General features: G+C 41.3%; 4 protein-coding genes across 4 annotated transcripts; all 4 read right to left on the bottom strand.

Moving 5' to 3' along the window:
- Positions 1-4,024: 4,024 nt before the first annotated feature.
- On the bottom strand, positions 4,025-5,557 carry LOC130498121 (uncharacterized). The gene is made up of 2 exons (XM_056991485.1): positions 5,096-5,557; positions 4,025-5,008 (listed from the first exon to the last, which is right to left on the bottom strand). The coding sequence occupies exons 1-2, from the start codon at positions 5,555-5,557 to the stop codon at positions 4,025-4,027; spliced, it is 1,446 nt and encodes a 481-aa protein (XP_056847465.1).
- A 2,635-nt stretch (positions 5,558-8,192) lies between these two features.
- On the bottom strand, positions 8,193-9,679 carry LOC108815722 (uncharacterized). Its single transcript, XM_018588233.2, has 3 exons — positions 9,479-9,679; positions 8,786-9,373; positions 8,193-8,645 (listed from the first exon to the last, which is right to left on the bottom strand). The coding sequence occupies exons 1-3, from the start codon at positions 9,677-9,679 to the stop codon at positions 8,193-8,195; spliced, it is 1,242 nt and encodes a 413-aa protein (XP_018443735.2).
- A 470-nt stretch (positions 9,680-10,149) lies between these two features.
- On the bottom strand, positions 10,150-13,901 carry LOC108814911 (protein PAT1 homolog 2-like). Its single transcript, XM_018587558.2, is given in 5 exon segments — positions 10,150-12,723; positions 12,844-12,919; positions 13,091-13,147; positions 13,241-13,386; positions 13,556-13,901. Coding segments are annotated over 5 exon segments (2,352 nt in total). The 5' UTR covers positions 13,608-13,901; the 3' UTR covers positions 10,150-10,702.
- Positions 13,902-15,496: 1,595 nt separating this feature from the next.
- On the bottom strand, positions 15,497-16,783 carry LOC108814912 (protein PAT1 homolog 2-like). Its single transcript, XM_018587560.2, has 5 exons — positions 16,609-16,783; positions 16,294-16,439; positions 16,144-16,200; positions 15,913-15,994; positions 15,497-15,802 (listed from the first exon to the last, which is right to left on the bottom strand). The coding sequence occupies exons 1-5, from the start codon at positions 16,658-16,660 to the stop codon at positions 15,621-15,623; spliced, it is 519 nt and encodes a 172-aa protein (XP_018443062.1). The 5' UTR covers positions 16,661-16,783; the 3' UTR covers positions 15,497-15,620.
- Between the last annotated feature and the right edge of the window lie 1,021 nt (positions 16,784-17,804).

Below are 17,804 nucleotides of genomic sequence, written 5' to 3' on the forward strand. Positions count from 1 at the left end.
ATGGTTGGTCAATACGTTGATGGTGTGAGACTGGAAATAGGGTCTGTGCTTACGAGCTGCGACCACTACAGCGTATGCAAGTTTTTTGAGGGGTGAATATCGTGTTTCGGCGTCAATTTTCGGCTTCTCATCAACAACAATCAAGTCAGCAGAGTAAGAGTTATCGGCGCTAGGAGGATAACTGAAATCATAGCTCTCCCCTTTCACCCCCGAAGCATCATCATCACTAACAAGAAGATCATCATACCCGTCGTAACTATCACCATCCTCGCAATCATCATTATCAACAACAACTTCCTGCTCATCAGCACTTTCCCTCTCAACATCAACATTAACAAGTTCCAAATCAATACCGACTCGCTCTACAACCTCAGGAACGACAACAGCCTCACCCTCACCGCCATCATCAAGACGAGGTGCCAAACTCTCAACATAACGAGCTTCTTCAGTCAAAGGCTCATCATCCTTTTCAAAATCCTCGATCACATTCTCAGCAACCTCGTTCGCTCGCGATCCCGTCTCTCCAGACGACGAACTCGAACTTGTCTTACCAGCCGATGACTCAGAGGAAGACGACGAATCAGAAGATGAAGGACTCTTCGCAGCGCCTTGACTCTCGACAAAATTCTTAGTTGCAGCGGCAAGACGATCTCATACTCGGCTCACCAGACGACTGTATCGTTTTCTCGCAAACTAAACTCGTACCCACAACTGTGGATAACAAAAACGCCATTACCGAGCCTGCAGTCTCCAAGCACGAGTTCAAAGGACGCTCAGTGACGCCCTGCTCCTTCAAAAGAAGAGTCCCAGGCGCAGCATCAAAACCCGTCTCGCTCTCATCCCTCCGTTCATCAGTAATAGCAGTCTCAGGTCCAAAGACGAGCTCCACCCCTTTTTCAATCAACAATCCCGACTCATTTACTCCCGACGAACTCAACTGCTTCTGCTCGTCAAAACCAGAATCAAGGACGAGCTGCCCATCCCCACCATCACCAAGCAACGGGACGGACAAATCTTCGACGACCTTCGCATGCAGTTCTGGAAGAGACAGTTCAGTTCGTCGCTCTCCAGTGACGAGCTCCCTCTCCTCTTCCCGCTCAAAACGACGCTCGTCAACGACGCGCTCAATCTCTTGTTCATGTGCGTCAACAACGAGTTCACTCTCCTCTTCCCGCTCAAAATGACGCACGTCAACGACGCGCTCCATCTCTTGTTCCCGCGCGTCAACAACGAGCTCCATCTCTTTTCCATGCTCCAAAAGATTAGAGTCATCAGCAAGCCATTCTTCTACTTGCGCTAATGAAAAGTTCAGATTCAAATTCATTCCCAAACTTTCATCCCCTTGACGAGCACCGTCGACGCCACCGACGAGCTCCCTTCCATGTTCCCCCTGCGACAAACCCAGGCTACGACCCGACACCACTCCATCTCCATGAAACCCCACCGCCGACGACAGTTCCAGAGAAGACAGGACCGGTCGTTGCTGTCCCTGAACGAGCTCCGCTCCATCTTCTCCTACAGCCTGCGCGTAAGGGTACAGCTCCGGAGCCAACGACGAGCTCGGGACGCCTGATAAATCCGGAGCAGAAGATGAATCTGGAACCGCAGCTAGCAAATCGAGGACGTTCACAGAAGAACTCAAGACAGGACGAGCTCCACCGCATTCCTCACCACCGACAGACTCCATGGACGAGCTCCACAAAACCAAGAAGTTAAAAAAAAATATACAAAAGAGAAAGAGATTGTCGGTAGAGAAGGGAAAAAGAAGGGAGCACAACACAAAAAAATAATAATAAAATAATAAAGGGAAGAGATAAGAAGGAGAGAGAGAGACAAAAGATTACCTTACTTCCACAAGTGAGACAACTTTTTTTAAAGATCCTCACTTCCATTTATATAGGGGAAGAGACATGCTGCTATTTCCAGGACACTATGCGAACCAGACCTGATTTTCAGACAGAAGACTCCAGAACAATTCACCAAAGCTCGACACTTGGCGAACTAAAGGGGGGGGGGTATTGTTGGAGATGGGCTTAGCAAAGGCCCATTAAGAGCTAAGCCCAAAATCAGGTCCGGCCCGTCAAGCAACAAAATAATAATTCGCTAGAAGACAAAACGTACTTTGCTATAAATAGAGAATGTCAGAGTCATTGGAATTCATTCAGAAAGGTACAAAAAAATACAGAAAAGGAGACCCCACTACTAAAGACGAGCATCCACACTTGGAGATCGTCAATCAAACCATACCAGAAGTCTTTGACGACCTGCTTACTCCGAGCAGCTCGTCTTTGACGACCGCACACCAAATTAGAGAGATACTTGTTTAGACTATCTGTATAGACGAGCATCTCTTGTTCTTGTAATTGACGAGCTTTGTTAATCTTGACTATTAATACGAAAATCTCCACCCTTTACATCATTTATAAAGTACAACACCTCACACCGAATACGGAAACAACAGATTGCAAGGATAATAATCAGCTGATATATCATACATTGTTTGAGCGTTAACAAGTCATGGAGCAGAACATCTGACACTTCCCAACCATACCAATTGAGCACTGGACTGTTATTGCTCCACTTGACTTATACATAATCCACTACAAATCTTGTCTGACTAATATAAGCCAAACATTGCTTCGGGGTTCTCATCTGTGAATTCCCAAACCTCGACACAATCTGTTTCTTCAACTGTGTCCAACTCTGAAATGGCAATCTTATATCTTTACCATTATAACCAGCACAACACATCACCTTTTAAGCTCAACGATATCAATTCCAGTTTCTGATGTTCCTAGTACGCTATCCAACCATGAGGATATTTTCCCTCAAACAAAGGCATATCAACTTTTCGAATCAAACTTTCTCTAGTAGGCATCAACGCATTATTTCTTGATGACCTAACGCAGAGTTAATATGGCCTGGTTCCGAGTTAGAGTCGTTTACCTAAACTGGTTGTTTCAATGGATTGCGATAAGGTGTTGTCATCGGTCGGTTTGTTTCAACGGATTACTATAAGGTGTTGTCATCGATCGATTCATGGACGACATCGATCCATTTGTTTACATCGTCTGTTTTCCGCATCCGATCGCCATACCACCAGAGATTTAACCGCATTCGCCAGCTGGTTAAGATGAATCACCTATTCTGCCACCACGGCGTTCAGTTCTCTGATCCCTTGCTCCGTCAATCCCATTCCCATTCACCGTTCGATCCGATGGCTTAAACCTCACCAATTTATTATGAATAAACTTCTGATTACTCAATAACACTCCACAATACAAAGTATCAATGATTCTCTCCTCAAGAACCACCCACTCACAATACAAATTATCACCCAGTTTATCTCAAACAATCGATAAATTTCCCGCTCTCTCTCCCCTCGTTATTTATATTACAAAGTCAACATAACTGCAAATCCTCCGCATGAGTCCGAGTCTTTTGTTCCTTCTCAAATATCTTCTCTTCTTTATCCTCCAAAGCCTTCGTTCCTTCTTTATGTATACGTACCAAAGGTGTAGCACCGTCCAACCAATCTTCTAAACACAAGAGAATCATCCAAAATTGGTTTATTTTAATAATAAAAAAGTTTAACATTCGGATCCATCGGAATAAAGAATGGTTTATAGGCCATCATTCCGGTTTCTTCCAATAACTCCAGAATATATTTTCACTGACAAATAGAAACTCCTTTATTAGCTCTGGCAATCTCCAATTTAAGAAAAAATTTTATAAAACCAAGATTTCTTTACTTAACGACTTCGCTTTCAGTGAGACTTGTTTTAAGTTGTTCTAGTTTCCTATCAATGACAATGTCATCTACATACACCAAAACAATGATATACACCAACCCTTAATATCCCAGTGGTACTTAGGCATGTAGGAGACCAGTATCCCATTTTTTTTTAACTTCTTCAAATTAAACTTAATGAACCAGAGTACAGAGTACATAATACACACACTGCTATTGGGTCACTTCCCATATAGCAACAACCTCCCTGAACGAGAACAAACGATCTAACGATCAATCCCAAATAAACAGAACAAACAACTCCCAAATGAGGTAGGATCCGTTAGAGGAACCGACTTTCATTGACAAAAAATTTGAAAAGCCAAAAAAGGTGACCATTGGCCACATAAGACTGCACTTTTCCTTCTCTCGTAACGCTTGCGCAATGATCGTCGCTCCTCTATTCTCCTCCTTCACTACGCTTAACAACTGGAACTCCTTTATCCCTTTCAGATGCATCTGAAGTTCTGCTACCTGATAACGCAAAGCAGGCCATAGGGTCGGTTTTTGCATAGCCAAAAAGAGATCTTTGAAATCTCCTGCAAATATCACTCGGTTGAAGTGAAAGCTAGTCATGCCTTCAATCGCACAGAGAATCGAGACCAACCTAGCCTCACCCAAGCTAATGAAGTTTGAAAAGGCCCGACGGTTATGCATAAGCACCACCCCTCTGTCATTTCTTAGGACCCAAGCAACTCCCAACATCTTCGATTGTTTCACCCATTCAAACCCTACATTGCATATCACCCAATCTTTTGGAGGCGGTTTCCATTTTCTTTTAACTACTCTCACCTCCTGTTCACTCACCCTTTGAGTTTCTTCCTCCACCTCTTGAGCAAGAAACCATTCATCAGCTTCTTTACAAGCTTTGTCAACAATTTCTTCAGGTGTCCATCTCATACCTTTGAAAATCAGCTCGTTCCTAGATTTCCAAATGTTCCATATCATCCATGGCCATGATCTCAGAGACTTGCCCTCCCCCTGATCCTTTGTCTTCAAGTTAAGGAGATAATTTAAGTTACTCGCCAAACTCCCTTCCTCAAAGCTGATCACATGTCTAGGATTTCCCGATAGAGCCCAATCCTGTCTTGCCGGATCACATTGAAACAGAACATGCAAGATTGATTCTCCTTCCAAGCCACACGTCTGACACCTATTATCAACCTTCATTCCTCTTCTGTTGATCAGGTTCGAAACCGGTAATGCCTCACTCAGAGCCTTCCAAAGAAAGGTTCTAATCTTCGAAACCGTGTGAACTTTTCAGACTCTCTCCTTAATTGGGTTAAGGGACGGGAGCATCAGTACTTCTGGGAAAACCTCCTTGATCTTTTGCTCTCTTGCAAGCCAGTAGGCAGATTTAACTGTCATATTGCCCGATTTGTTATGCGCCCATATGAAGGAGTCGTCATGTGAGATTACTAGTTGTTTCGCCAAGATTAAGAGTACATCCCTTGGAACGAAAAGATCCTGCAGAACAACAAGATTCCATCTTCGTGACTCAGCATCTATCAAATCCTCAACCATTAAGGAGACGTCAAAACTAATGTTCTTTATCCATGGAGCTCTCATTCCCACCTCCGGGTCCTCCACCCACTTGTCCAGCCAAACCCTGGTATTGCACCCGTTTCCAATGCTTATTCTCAGCCTTTTTTGCAAGAGCTCTCTCCCATAAACGATGATTCGCCACGCAAAGGAAGGACGTGAGCCAACAGAAGCTTCCAGAAAGTGTTTGGTGATAAAGTACCTACTCTTGAGGAACCTCGCCATAAGACTGTCTTGATGATTAACCAGTTTCCAAGCTTGTTTGGCTAGTAACGCTTGATTAAAGACTTCGAGATCCTTGAACCCTACACCCCCCCCCCCAGCGCTTTAGGAAGGCACAACCTGTCCTATGACAACCAATGAATCTTGTTGACGTGAGCCTCTGAGCTCCACCAATAGTTAGACATGATGCTCTCCAAACTCTTTATGATTGTTTTTGGCATTCTAAAGCAAGACATGGGGAAGACCGGAAGAACTGAGGCAGTAGATTTGAGGAGAACTTCTTTGCCGGCTTGAGAAAGCTTCTTCAGGTACCAAGTGCTCAGTCTTCCATGAGTACGATATACGAGAGAAGGTCTACCTTTGAGCCGGAGAAGACTTCAGGAAATCCAAGGTATTTGCTAGTCCCTCCTTCAGCTTGTATGCCAAGAATCTCTTTCAACTCAGCACTTTTCTCCATCGGTATTAAACTACCAAAAGAAACAGAGGACTTTTGATAGTTAATACATTGACCAGTTGCCTCTCCGTACACATTTAGAATCTTTTTGAGATTTCTACACTGATAGGTTGATGCTTTGCAGAGGAATAAACTGTCGTCCGCAAACAATAGATGGCTAATAGAGGGACCAATGTCTAGGAAGCTCAGTCCAGAGATAACATCATTCCTCTCTGCAACATTCATCAAGTGCGATAAGCCTTCCGTGCAGAGCACAAAGAGGAAGGGAGAGAGAGGGTCTCCCTGCCGGAGGCCTCTAGACGGAGATATAAGTCCAAAGGGTTGATCGTTAATCAGCACCGCGAAAGAAACCAAAGTCACACACATCATCACCCATTTAATCCATTGATCATCAAATCCCATCGCCTTTAGTAGAGCCTCTAAGTACTTCCACTCCACCCTGTCATAAGCCTTTGACATATCGGTCTTGATAGCCATATACTCCAAAGAGACCATCGTGTGAGTCTTGAGAGCATGCACTGCTTCATGGGCTATCACTATGTTATCTTGAATCAGTCTCTCACTAACAAAAGCCGACTGATTATCAGAGACTAAGTGACCCAAAAACGGTTGCAGTCTCTTCACCAAAATCTTTGATACTGCCTTATACAAGACTGAACAAAGACTAATGGGACGAAGGTCTGTCATGTTTTCCGGGTTCGGAATTTTGGGAATCAGGCAGATATAAGTAAAAGTTCCAGTCGACCGGTAAGGAACCGTTGTCAAAAACTGCCTGAATTTCCTGCGTGACCGATTCACTTATCACACTTCAGAACTTTTGAAAGAACAAGCCCGTCATGCCATCAGGACCAGGAGCACTCTCCGGATTGATGGAGAAGATAGCCTCTCACACTTCTTCCTGAGACACTTTGCAAGTGAGTTTCTGATTCATCTCCTCCGAGACCTTAGGCAGCATGCTCTGAAACACTGGCTCATAAGATGGGGGATTTGATGACTTGAAAAGCTCAGAGAAATACTGAATTGCAACCTCCGCTTTAGCTGCATCGGACCATTGATCTCTCCCATATTTATCTTTCAGTTTGACTATGAAGGATCTCGATCTGTTTGCTTTAACCGAATGATGGAAGAACTTTGAGTTTCTGTCTCCCAGTCTTAACCATTTTTCTCTACTTTTTTGGCGCCAAAACATCTCTTCTTCTTTATAAGCAAGCATGAGTTCCTTCTTGATGTTTTGGATGACAAACCAGCATGAGTAGGGTTTAGACTGGAACCATTCTAATCTTTCTTGCAGTAAGTTGATCTTATCTTTCGCATTAAACCTTCTCTTTCACTTTCATTCGCTCATCACTTTTCTGCATTTTCGAGTTTTGAATCCCACCGAGCTTCTCTCTGTGTTTTTCCTCCAGGCTGTCTCAACCTCTTTCACAGCGTCAGGGTGGTGAAGGAGCCTCCTATCAAACCTAAACTGGCCTCTCTTAATGGCTGGACTCTCTCTCAGATTAACCAGTACAGGTCGATGATCGGAGCCCCTTTTGTCCAGAAAGGTTTGGTTTGAATTAGGGAATCTTGTGTGCCACGCTTTGTTGCCAAAACAACGATCCAAGCAGCATTGAACATATTTCTTCCAGCGCTGACCGGCCCAAGTAAATATGTTCCCCTTACTGGTAAGTTCCTCCATATCACAAGCAGAAAGCATCCCCGCAAAGAATTTAAAAGAAGCTTCAGGTCTTCTTGGTCCACCGGACTTCTCGTCATTACTAAGAATTTCGTTGAAGTCCCCTACTAAACTCCAAGCCTCAGATCTCCCTAAACCCAACTTTGTGATCTTATCCCACACCAGACTTTTGCCATCAGCGGCAGGTTCGCCGTAGACACATGTAAGGAAAAAAGAAGAGTCACCAAACTTAACGAAACAATCCACTACATTCTTATCCGCACTTTTAATACAAAGGTTGACGTTTTTCTTCCACAAAATTGCTAGTCCACCACTGTATCCAATTGGATTGACAGTGTGTTCTCGCTCATAATCCAACCATACTTGCAAGTCTACTACAATATTCCGACATTTTTTGGTTTCCATTAAAAAAAGAATCTCCGGGAATTGGTATTGATGCAACTCCCGCAGACGTTGAATCGTCAAGTCTTGAGGCCACCCCAAGCCTTGAAAATTCCAGCTCAAGAAGCTCATTGGGCTTTGGGCAATCCCTCATTTGGGTTCACCTTTAGGCACACTGCCTTGTTGGTTGTTTTGACCACCTCCTCCTTCTCTGAGCACTTTCTCTTTTTACTGCTACTCATCTCCTGCTTGCCTTCTCTTCTATCTTCAAGCATACATTTGTCTGGAACCACCGCTTCCTTCAACATCTTTTGTCTCACAGATCTCAGTGGCCTTCTTCTAACCGCCGCTCTGCTTTTCACAATTCCGGAAGAACAAGGAGCAAAGTTCGAAGCTTTACTTGCCTTGAACACCGTCGAATAGTTAGAGCATAATGAGCCCTCTGTCTCAGAGCCATCCTCCCCTCTCCAAAGAGTTAATAGAGGGGGAGCTGAGCGCCTAGAGAGTGACGCATGAGCTTGGAAAGAAGCTGCAATAAGCTTTTGAGGATTGCTTCGTACGCTTGTCACCGAGTCAGCTTTCTTGTTTTCCACGTAATCAAAGACAATTCCTTTGTCTTTGTTGAGCTCTGTGGTGAACATGGGGGGGGGGGAGCCTTCAATCTCAAAGCTAGCCGCTGAGTCATATAATCTTTTTCGGCCAGCTTAACCGAAGCTTTAACCTTGTCAATCTTGATCTCTCTGTTTTCCCCTGTATCAGCCAAAAGGTACCTCCTCATTTCTTCCAGAACCTCCTTAGCTATCTTCCATTTCCCAGTAGAAGCATCCATGTTAACTTGGTCCTCCTCAAGCACACCAAATAGGACATCGTCCTCTGCTAACACTGGTTTCTTCTTCTCCATCTCTGCATAGATTTTTTTCTTCCTCACCCTCGTCGCTTCCTGTCTTTGTCGGACTACAAGAGGACAGAAATCCTTCTTGTGGTTCAGTCTCTGGCATTCAAAACAGCGCTTTTGAATCTTTTCATAGTTATAGCGCACCACTGAGGATTTGCCTTTCGACGTCACCACCTTCGTCGAGCGCAGAGGGTTTGCCACGTTAAACTTCACCAAAACCCTAACGAAGTCTTGAGTTATAGGCTTCAATGGGTCAAAGGCAACCAACACAGTCTTCCCTACCAGATCTCCTAGCGCTGTCAACGCTTCAGAGGTGTAAAAGTTGACTGGTATGTCTCGGATCTGAACCCACATAGGGAGATATTGAAGATAGTCTTCCGGTGGGTTTTCAACCCATTTCTCTAGCACAATGACCTATTCTTCAAAGGTTTGAACTCCTCGCTCCAGAATATTCAGCAAGTCGTGTTCATATTTGAAGATGAACTGGAAACGTTCTTGAGACAAAGCTATGCCTCTCACTCTTCCTTCCTTCTGCCATTTCCTAGGCATCTTCATGATAAGATTGGGCATCTTTTGCCTGTTTGGGTTCAAGAGCCTCCCCATTAAGCTCAGCTTGTTTTCTTCTGCAGAGCTAAACTCAGGGAGGTCTGGCATCTCGAACGGTACGTCTTCTTCATCGAGAGTTAATGCCATAAGAGCTTTGTCCATGGCTAACGACATGATTTAATGCCTTTAAACCTTCGAAATCTTCAGTAAATGCTCACCAACTTTCTTTTCTTATCTTCAATGTTTGAAGAACAAGAAGAGAAACAGATGAGATTTGAATAAATCAGGCAGAATATACCTCGAAATACCCAAAAAACGTTGACAAAATCGAACTAAAAAGTGTTTCTGACCGTTTGTCGCGATAATCCAGACGACCACAACTAAATACCCAGCGGGTAACAGACTGAAGCCCACTAAGGAGTGGTTTTTGAGAGAATTTTCTCCCTCTACTCTCTCTTCCTTTTAGCTTAAAAATGGGAAAGTGGTAGACCAGTATCCCTAAAACTGTTTTATTGAAAAGAAAATGTAAACAAAACTAAAAGAACATATTTTATTTTTGTGCTCAAGAAAAAGGGAGTTTCTATTTTATGTAAGCGTATTTATTTCAAATTTTCCAACTTCTAAAATATGGTCTTAGCTTCAGATACACTCAAGTCACTCAATCCGACTAACATCTATTAAGATTCATACAACGAATTCAGAGACATGATCCAACAGAAACAACATAAGAAAAAAAGACTGTGTTCCTTACTATTACAGATGAACATATACCCACAAGATGCTAAGACAACAAAAAGCCTCTTAGCTCCCGCACAATTCAAACCATCCAAATCATCATCATCATCAAAGCATGACCATTCATCATCAACCATCAGCGTGTAAATAGCCACAAACACTAGTCTCTTTTCCAAACTCCTTAAACCATAATGAGTCTTACGAATAGGAGTTTCCATCACAGAGCACCAAAAAACACATCTCTCCCGGATTTTCACTATTTTGAAAGTTTTAACAGCTCCCGCTTTCAATATTTCATTCCCCAGCTTCCATACACAACCATAAGCAGGTATAAAGAAATCTAAAACACACAATCTAAAAAAAAGCATTTATCATCCGAACCTTGTCACTACACCAGCCACACGATTTTTCCATGCCCGGACTCTTGAATGTTCTCACAGTCCATTTCCTATATGGTTAAACTTAAACCCTCACAGACTCAGAGTTAATCTGACCATCCCTTGCACGAGATGTTGTTGAGTCGCTAACCGGTGATGCTTTATGACCAAAGTTTAGTAAAAAGTTACGCTGGTCATCACTTGTATGGCGTAGGCTCGCACGCAGAAGCTCAGCAGGCATTTCCCTCTTTATAGCTACCTCCAGCACATGAGCTGCATTGTCCTGGTTCTGACCATGAATCGTCTCATACTTACTCCTGCAATATTTGGTAAGAAGTGAGAAGAATTCATCAAACGAGGCTCTCCACAGTCCATCATTCGAGTTCTTGACACGTGCAACTTCAGCAGCTCTCTCAAGAAGAGACACCAAGACAACTGACGCTCCATCCCCAGAAGGACTTCCTAATGGACGGAGAGGTGGCTGTTCTGAAGAACAAACAACAGCTGCAAGGCAAGCACTGAGTGCTCGGAGATCCATTGCTTGAACACAAACCGAAACCGCTTTAGCAAGATTCGCTATCGTCTCTGCTGCAGCGGTATCCGACGGTAGGCCACCGAATAAAAACCTGAGGTGGCGAAATACAGCCATACAGACAACCCGAGCGATCTCAGTACCCGGAACAAGAAGCTGTAGATACTGTGTGACCAGTTTCCGACCCTTGGGAAGAGTCGCTATGCGTAGAAAGACTATATCATCCTTGGTTGTCAATCCGCCGGTTTTGCTGAAGGGATCAACAAGTTGAAGTGAAGTTGCCAATCCTTCTAGGAGGATCTGCCGCTTTCTCCTTAGCTGAGAACCACCATCTTGTGGTCTGTTGAACTGAAGAGTCCTATCAACATCAACTATATCGATAAGAACACCAAAAGCATCTTCAATGGTTACCCTAGCTGCAACAAGAGGTTCCTGTTCCAGATGCTTTTCAGATCCCTTATGATTAAACCTCCCATCACTACCAGAACTAGGAGGAGAGTCAACCTCTAGTAGAGCTCGTGGCCTACTAACATAAGGAAGAGTAATCTTTCCAAGAGCATCCACGTGAGCTTTTGGTTGCTGATCTGAGCTACTACTACTACTACGGGACCGAGAGTGGTGGTCTTTTAGATGACAAGGATAGAACTGAGGCTTTTCTCTAGAACCAGCTGAATTTTTCTTCACAAGCCGAGCTTGGTGGTAATAATCATTGACGTAAGGGTCATTACTGTGGGAATTGGAATGTTGCATCTTGAGAATACTCTCTATTTCTTCTGAAGTCATGTACTTGGATCTAAACTGCAACACGGTTTCACTTTTCTGGCTAGACAAATCCGATGCCTGTTGGGAGAGACCTCCTCCGCCTTTGTTCTTCCGACTTCTAGACTTATGTTTATATTCTCTTACTTCGCCAACCCCAAAAGGAACTTTGTGTGACGGCGAAGGACAGGAACTATACAGCTGAGACTATAAAACGGCAAGTTGAGCTAGAGATTGTCTCTGTTGATGTGAAATCAACTGCTGTGAAGTAAAACCATTCCTAGGAGGCAGCTGCTGTTGCACGAGACTGTGTAACAACCCGGAATGATCACCGTGCAGAAGGCCAGGGTCGGTAACCCAGTGAGGAGGCTGCACCATGTTGCCAAGAGTAGGACCACATGAGGCATATCTAGCCAAGTTACTACCATAATGTGGCGGTCCGTGTGACAATCCTGAATGATGGAACATAGAGTTTGACAAGGGAGAGCCGTTTGGAGCAGAGAAGTTTAACTGACTACCACCCGGAAGAGAAGGAGCACGATGAATATGGCTCGGTGAAGACAGTTGAGATCTATTGCCAGGCGCAGGAAAAGAGGTAAAGGATGATGATTCAGGTACAATAATGGGTTCACTATTGTAGTGGTGCAGCTGCATTTTCTGCTCAGGATATGAGGATGTCCTGTACAAAGAGTTTGAGTTAGCTGATGAGTGTCGCTTTGAAGACCAGCTAGCTTCCTGAGCTTGCTCTTCAATCATGTGCTGGTCCAACCAACTTGTGAGCTCATTATCCTGTGTCCAATCTGTAGCACAAGAACCTGGAATTGAAAAGTAGTGTTAGACAAAGCTGGTAATGGGAATATTTCAAAAACAGAAAATCTTAAGACAAAGCTGGTAATGTAATAAACAGACTAAACAGAGTTAGATATGAAACTCACTTTCCCTTGAAAAGGAACCTGATCCTCTGTCGCCAATGACTCCAGGGTGTTTGGGGCCCGTGACATCTCTGTTCAGCTGCAAAAGATCAAACCAATACAAGAAAATAAGTAAAGCAAAGAACAAGAAGCTCAGGAAAAAGTAAATGATGATATATTTATTACAGAAGCTTGCTCTCTATTGTTTCTGATAAGAGGAACTAACTTTTGCTTTCTTGTCATTACAACATTTTTTAAAAAAGATGCTAACCTTAGCAAAAGTTGTGGCAAGATCGTCCATGTCAGATAATGATCCTAAACATACACCCTGAAAAAGACATAATAAGAGATTTTTTGACATCATTCTATCATATATATTATCTAAGAACTCTGTCCAAAACTGGAAAGCACATTTAGTTACCTCTCTTTTATCAAACAAAAGATACCCATCATCATCATTGGCATGTCCGAGAACAGCGTCATCAAGACCTCCCAAATCAACTTCTTCAAGACTTTGACCAAAGAACTCATATTGAGATGAGTCAAAGAGTGTACTTTTATTAGTATCTGCACAAGACAATATAAGATCTGGTTTCATTACACATGATGACACAGTATTAACCATTAAGCAAAAGAAAATATTCCAGGTAAATCAAATCTTGGATCTTAACAAGACAGAACTTAGCAACTGAATCAGAAACACAAACACGTTAGGAGAGAAAGAAAAGGAACAGACCTGATGAAGCTCGACCTAACTTGTAGGAATCTCTAGAATCAGATCTCTCCATGACCAACACCAATTAAAAGAAAAGAAAAGAAGAAAAAAGCAAAAGAAAGATCGCTCAAGAAAACCAGCGAATCTTTAATCGAATCTCCTCTAGGCACTACTACTAGCTGTAGAGTTGGGGATGCTTGTCAAACAAGATGACAGCTAAAAAAATTAAAAGTTTAAGGAAAGTAAAAAGTCAGCTCAAATCTATAGGCTTCCTGATTTTCCGGGGAGATTGAAGAAAAGAAGGAAGAGAGTTTCCATAGGAAAGTCGGAGGAAACATCTCTCTCCCTCGAGGAGAAGAAGATTAGAAGAGGAGTGTTTTATGTTTTAACATTGATACATGACCTTGCTCGAACGCATCATTTCTTTTTCTTTATTCCACATTTTTATTTTATAGTATTCAATAAATATATATATTCGCAACGTATTATCTTTTTCTTTTGACTCAGTGAATTTTAGATCTATAAAAGAGTTTTTTAAAAGCCGGATAACCTATACTATTAATTGTAACTAGACTAAACTTCTCTCTCCTATTATTTTCTCCATCTTCTCTCTACAAAGACTCAAGTACTTAGACTTTGGTTTTGGTTACCAACTCTTTCGTTTTGGTTTGTATGTATATATAGTTTTTTATCTCTAGTTCGATCTCTGTTTCTGGCTAGCGGAACTTCTCTTCCTTTGGGGATTTTGGTAGGTTTTCAATCCGAAAATTGAAAGCTGTTGGTTTCACTCTCTTCTCAATGCTTTGTTTTTGGATTGAGTAATAAGTTATATTCCGATCGTTTGATCGGCTATGTTATGTTTTAAACAGAGTGTCTTTCACTAATTTTATTTCAATCCCGATGAACTTTTTGAGCAGGAGATCATGTTTTCACCGCTCAACCTTAATCTATTTCCACAAGAATCAGTCTTTGCCCTGCTATCTATGGCGATATGGTAAAGCATCTTTACTGAAAGTGGATTGGGTTCTTTAGATTCATTAAGTCATTGTTGGAGTTGATTCGAGAGAGTTGGTGTTTCTTAGAAACAGTCCTATAAAGGATCATTCTCTACCTTGATTTAAGTTCTCCCTGTTATAAATCCGGCCAATCAGAAACTTTCTGATCAAGGAGTCACGGTAGGGGTGGAAGGCATCTATGGAGTATATGATTCAAGAGTCTTCGAGTCTTGCGGTGGTTTGATATCGGAATTCTCGTCGGCGATTTGAAGTTTATCTGCAATGGAGAAAAGACAGCACATCTATCAACTAATGGCCACGTAGCATAAGATTCATTGCTTGCCTTACACGTGTTGTTCTTAATGTGTTCTGATTTCTTGTAATTGATAATGTGTGGGGTATAAGGCTTTGTTCTGTACTCTTTTTCTAAGTCCATGTGGCTTAATAATATTAAGTTAGACAAAAAAAACCTATACTATTAAAATATGATACACTTCTAATACAGTAATATCTTCAAATATGGCACCAAGATAACAATAACTATAGAAGATTCAAATAGTTTTTCAGCTGTGGTTTGGGAGGTTGATTGTTTGTAGTTTTTCAAACAGTTTTTGGTTTTTGTTTTTTTCAAAATCTATTTTTCTACCAATCAAGATTTTGATAAAATGGATTCCTTAAAATATAGAGAAACCAGTTTTTGTTATTAACTACCTATTTTCAAGCAAAAACCAAAAACCATATTTTCTTGGTTTCTCAACAATGCACGTTAGGTTTTTTTTTAGTTATAATATTTGTATATTATGTATTTATATGATAACAAATTAACGAGAAAATAATAAATGATAAAATAATAAGTATTCCAAATAACTAGAGTTAAATAAAATACTTTACATATAAAATACTCTACATAGTTTAAAATTTTTAATTGCAGAATAAACTAATCTACAAATTTAATTGATAATATATATACTTAATTTTTGATTTATTGATTTGGTATGTCATATTTATTTTAAAAATTACATATAAATCATATTAAAATAATTAGATAAATTACAAATAAAATTTAGAAGAACCAAATATTTACAGAATAATCAAATAGTGCTGCAGCTGCGTTTGCTGCTCAGGATATGAGGATGTCCTGTACAAAGATTTGAGTTAGCTGATGAGTGTCGCTGTGAAGACCAGCTAGCTTCCTGAGCTTGCTCTTCAAGCATGTGCTGGTCCAACCAACTTGTGAGCTCATTATCCTGTGTCCAATCTGTAGCACAAGAACCTGGAATTGAAAAGTAGTGTTAGACAAAGCTGGTAATGGGAATATTTCAAAACAGAAAATCTTAAGACAAAGCTGGTAATGAAATAAACAGAGTTAGATATAAAACTCACTTTCTCTTGAAAAGGAACCTGATCCTCTGTCACCAATGACTCCAGGGGCAGGGTGTTTGGGGCCGGTGACATCTCTGTTCATCTGCAAAAGATCAAACCAATACAACAAAATAAGTAAAGCAAAGAACAAAATGCTCAGAAAAAAGTAAATGATGATATATTTATTACAGAAGCTTGCTCTCTTTCGTTTTCTTGTCATAACAATAAATATTTTTTCAAAAAAATGCTAACCTTAGCAAAAGTTGTGGCAAGATCGTCCATGTCAGATAATGATCCTAAACATACACCCTGAAAAGGACATAATAAGAGGGTTTTTGACATCATTCTATCATCTATATTATCTAAGAACTCTGTCCAAAACTGGAAAGCACATTTAGTTACCTCTCTTTTATCAAACAAAAGATACCCATCATCATCATTGGCATGTCCGAGAACAGCGTCATCAAGACCTCCCAATTCAACTTCTTCAAGACTTTGACCAAAGAACTCATATTGAGATGAGTCAAAGAGTGTACTTTTATTAGTATCTGCACAAGACAATATAAGATCTGGTTTCATTACACATGATGACACAGTATTAACCATTAAGCAAAAGAAAATATTCCAAGTAAATCAAATCTTGGATCATAACAAGACAAAACTTACCAACTGAATCAGAAACACAAACACGTTAGGAGAGAAAGAAAAGGAACAGACCTGATGAAGCTCGAGGTAACTTGTAGGAATCTCTAGAATCAGATCTCTCCATGACCAACACCAATTAAAAGAAAAGAAAAGAAAAGAAGAAGAAAAAAGATGTTACAGAAAGCAAAAGAAAGATCGCTCAAGAAAACCAGCGAATCTTTAATCGAATCTCCTCTAGGCACTACTGTGAGGATATGGGCTTTGGGTCAATACTATTTTGATTAAAAAAAGCCCAATCACGTAGTTCGCTTTACAAACCGACCGACGTTCTTGTTACGTAAGGAAAAAGGAAAAGGATTAGTATTTACATAATCCTTAAGACATTAGGAGGAATAAGTCGGCTATGGTTCAAGTATAAATAGAAGACTTTTCAAGCTTGGTTGATTATCCGAGAGATCCGAGAGAAACCCTAAACACAAAAATAAAGAGAGTTAGAGAGAGAGAGATCAAGAGTAGAAGAAACTAAGAGATAATGTTCGAGTCATGTCTCTAAGAGATAGAGTTTCTTTGATCCTTCTTATTCTTTGTTGTACTTTGTATGGTGTCATGTTTATACGAGGAGAGCGCTTAGAGCATTTGTGTAAAACCCTTTGATAGTGGATGTTGTGGGAGACGGTTCCCACCCCAGAGGTACCGCAAGGGAACTGGGTTAAAAATCTTGTGTCGTTATTTATTTAAGCAATCAAATGATCGACAATTCCTAACAAGTGGTATCAGAGCAATCCAGGTTTTGATTGCGGGGTTAGTGAGATCACAGTCTGAATTGCATAGAAGAAAGATAAAGGGACATATCGTTTCTTCCAGAAGGTGGAGTCAACACAAGAATGGTAAAAGTTAAAAGATCAAAGGGAAACATGACGTTTACGTTTAAGGACGTACGAGGTTACTGAAGACTTGGAGACTGATTTCCGCTGCAATCACAAGGTAATTGTGATGTTCAAAGTGTCTGGATACTCGAGGCTGCTAAGGATAGGGAATCAAGATTTTGGGAGAATACACAGGAGTAGACTATTTTTTAACAATAGAAAAGTCAAGATTTTTTGCTGTGAAATCAGGTTGTATTTTGGCTTGTTCTGGTTGTTGAATACAGTCTAGTGTTTAAGGATTAAATGAACAGCTACAAGGACTTGCGTATCTTGTTCTAAGGGACGCCTTATAAAAGGATACATGAGTAAAAAGAGTCGTTCAAAGCAAGGATAAGATTTTTG

This window comes from Raphanus sativus, chromosome 7 (genome assembly GCF_000801105.2).
Source record: "Raphanus sativus cultivar WK10039 chromosome 7, ASM80110v3, whole genome shotgun sequence".
Taxonomy (NCBI): Eukaryota; Viridiplantae; Streptophyta; class Magnoliopsida; order Brassicales; family Brassicaceae; genus Raphanus; species Raphanus sativus.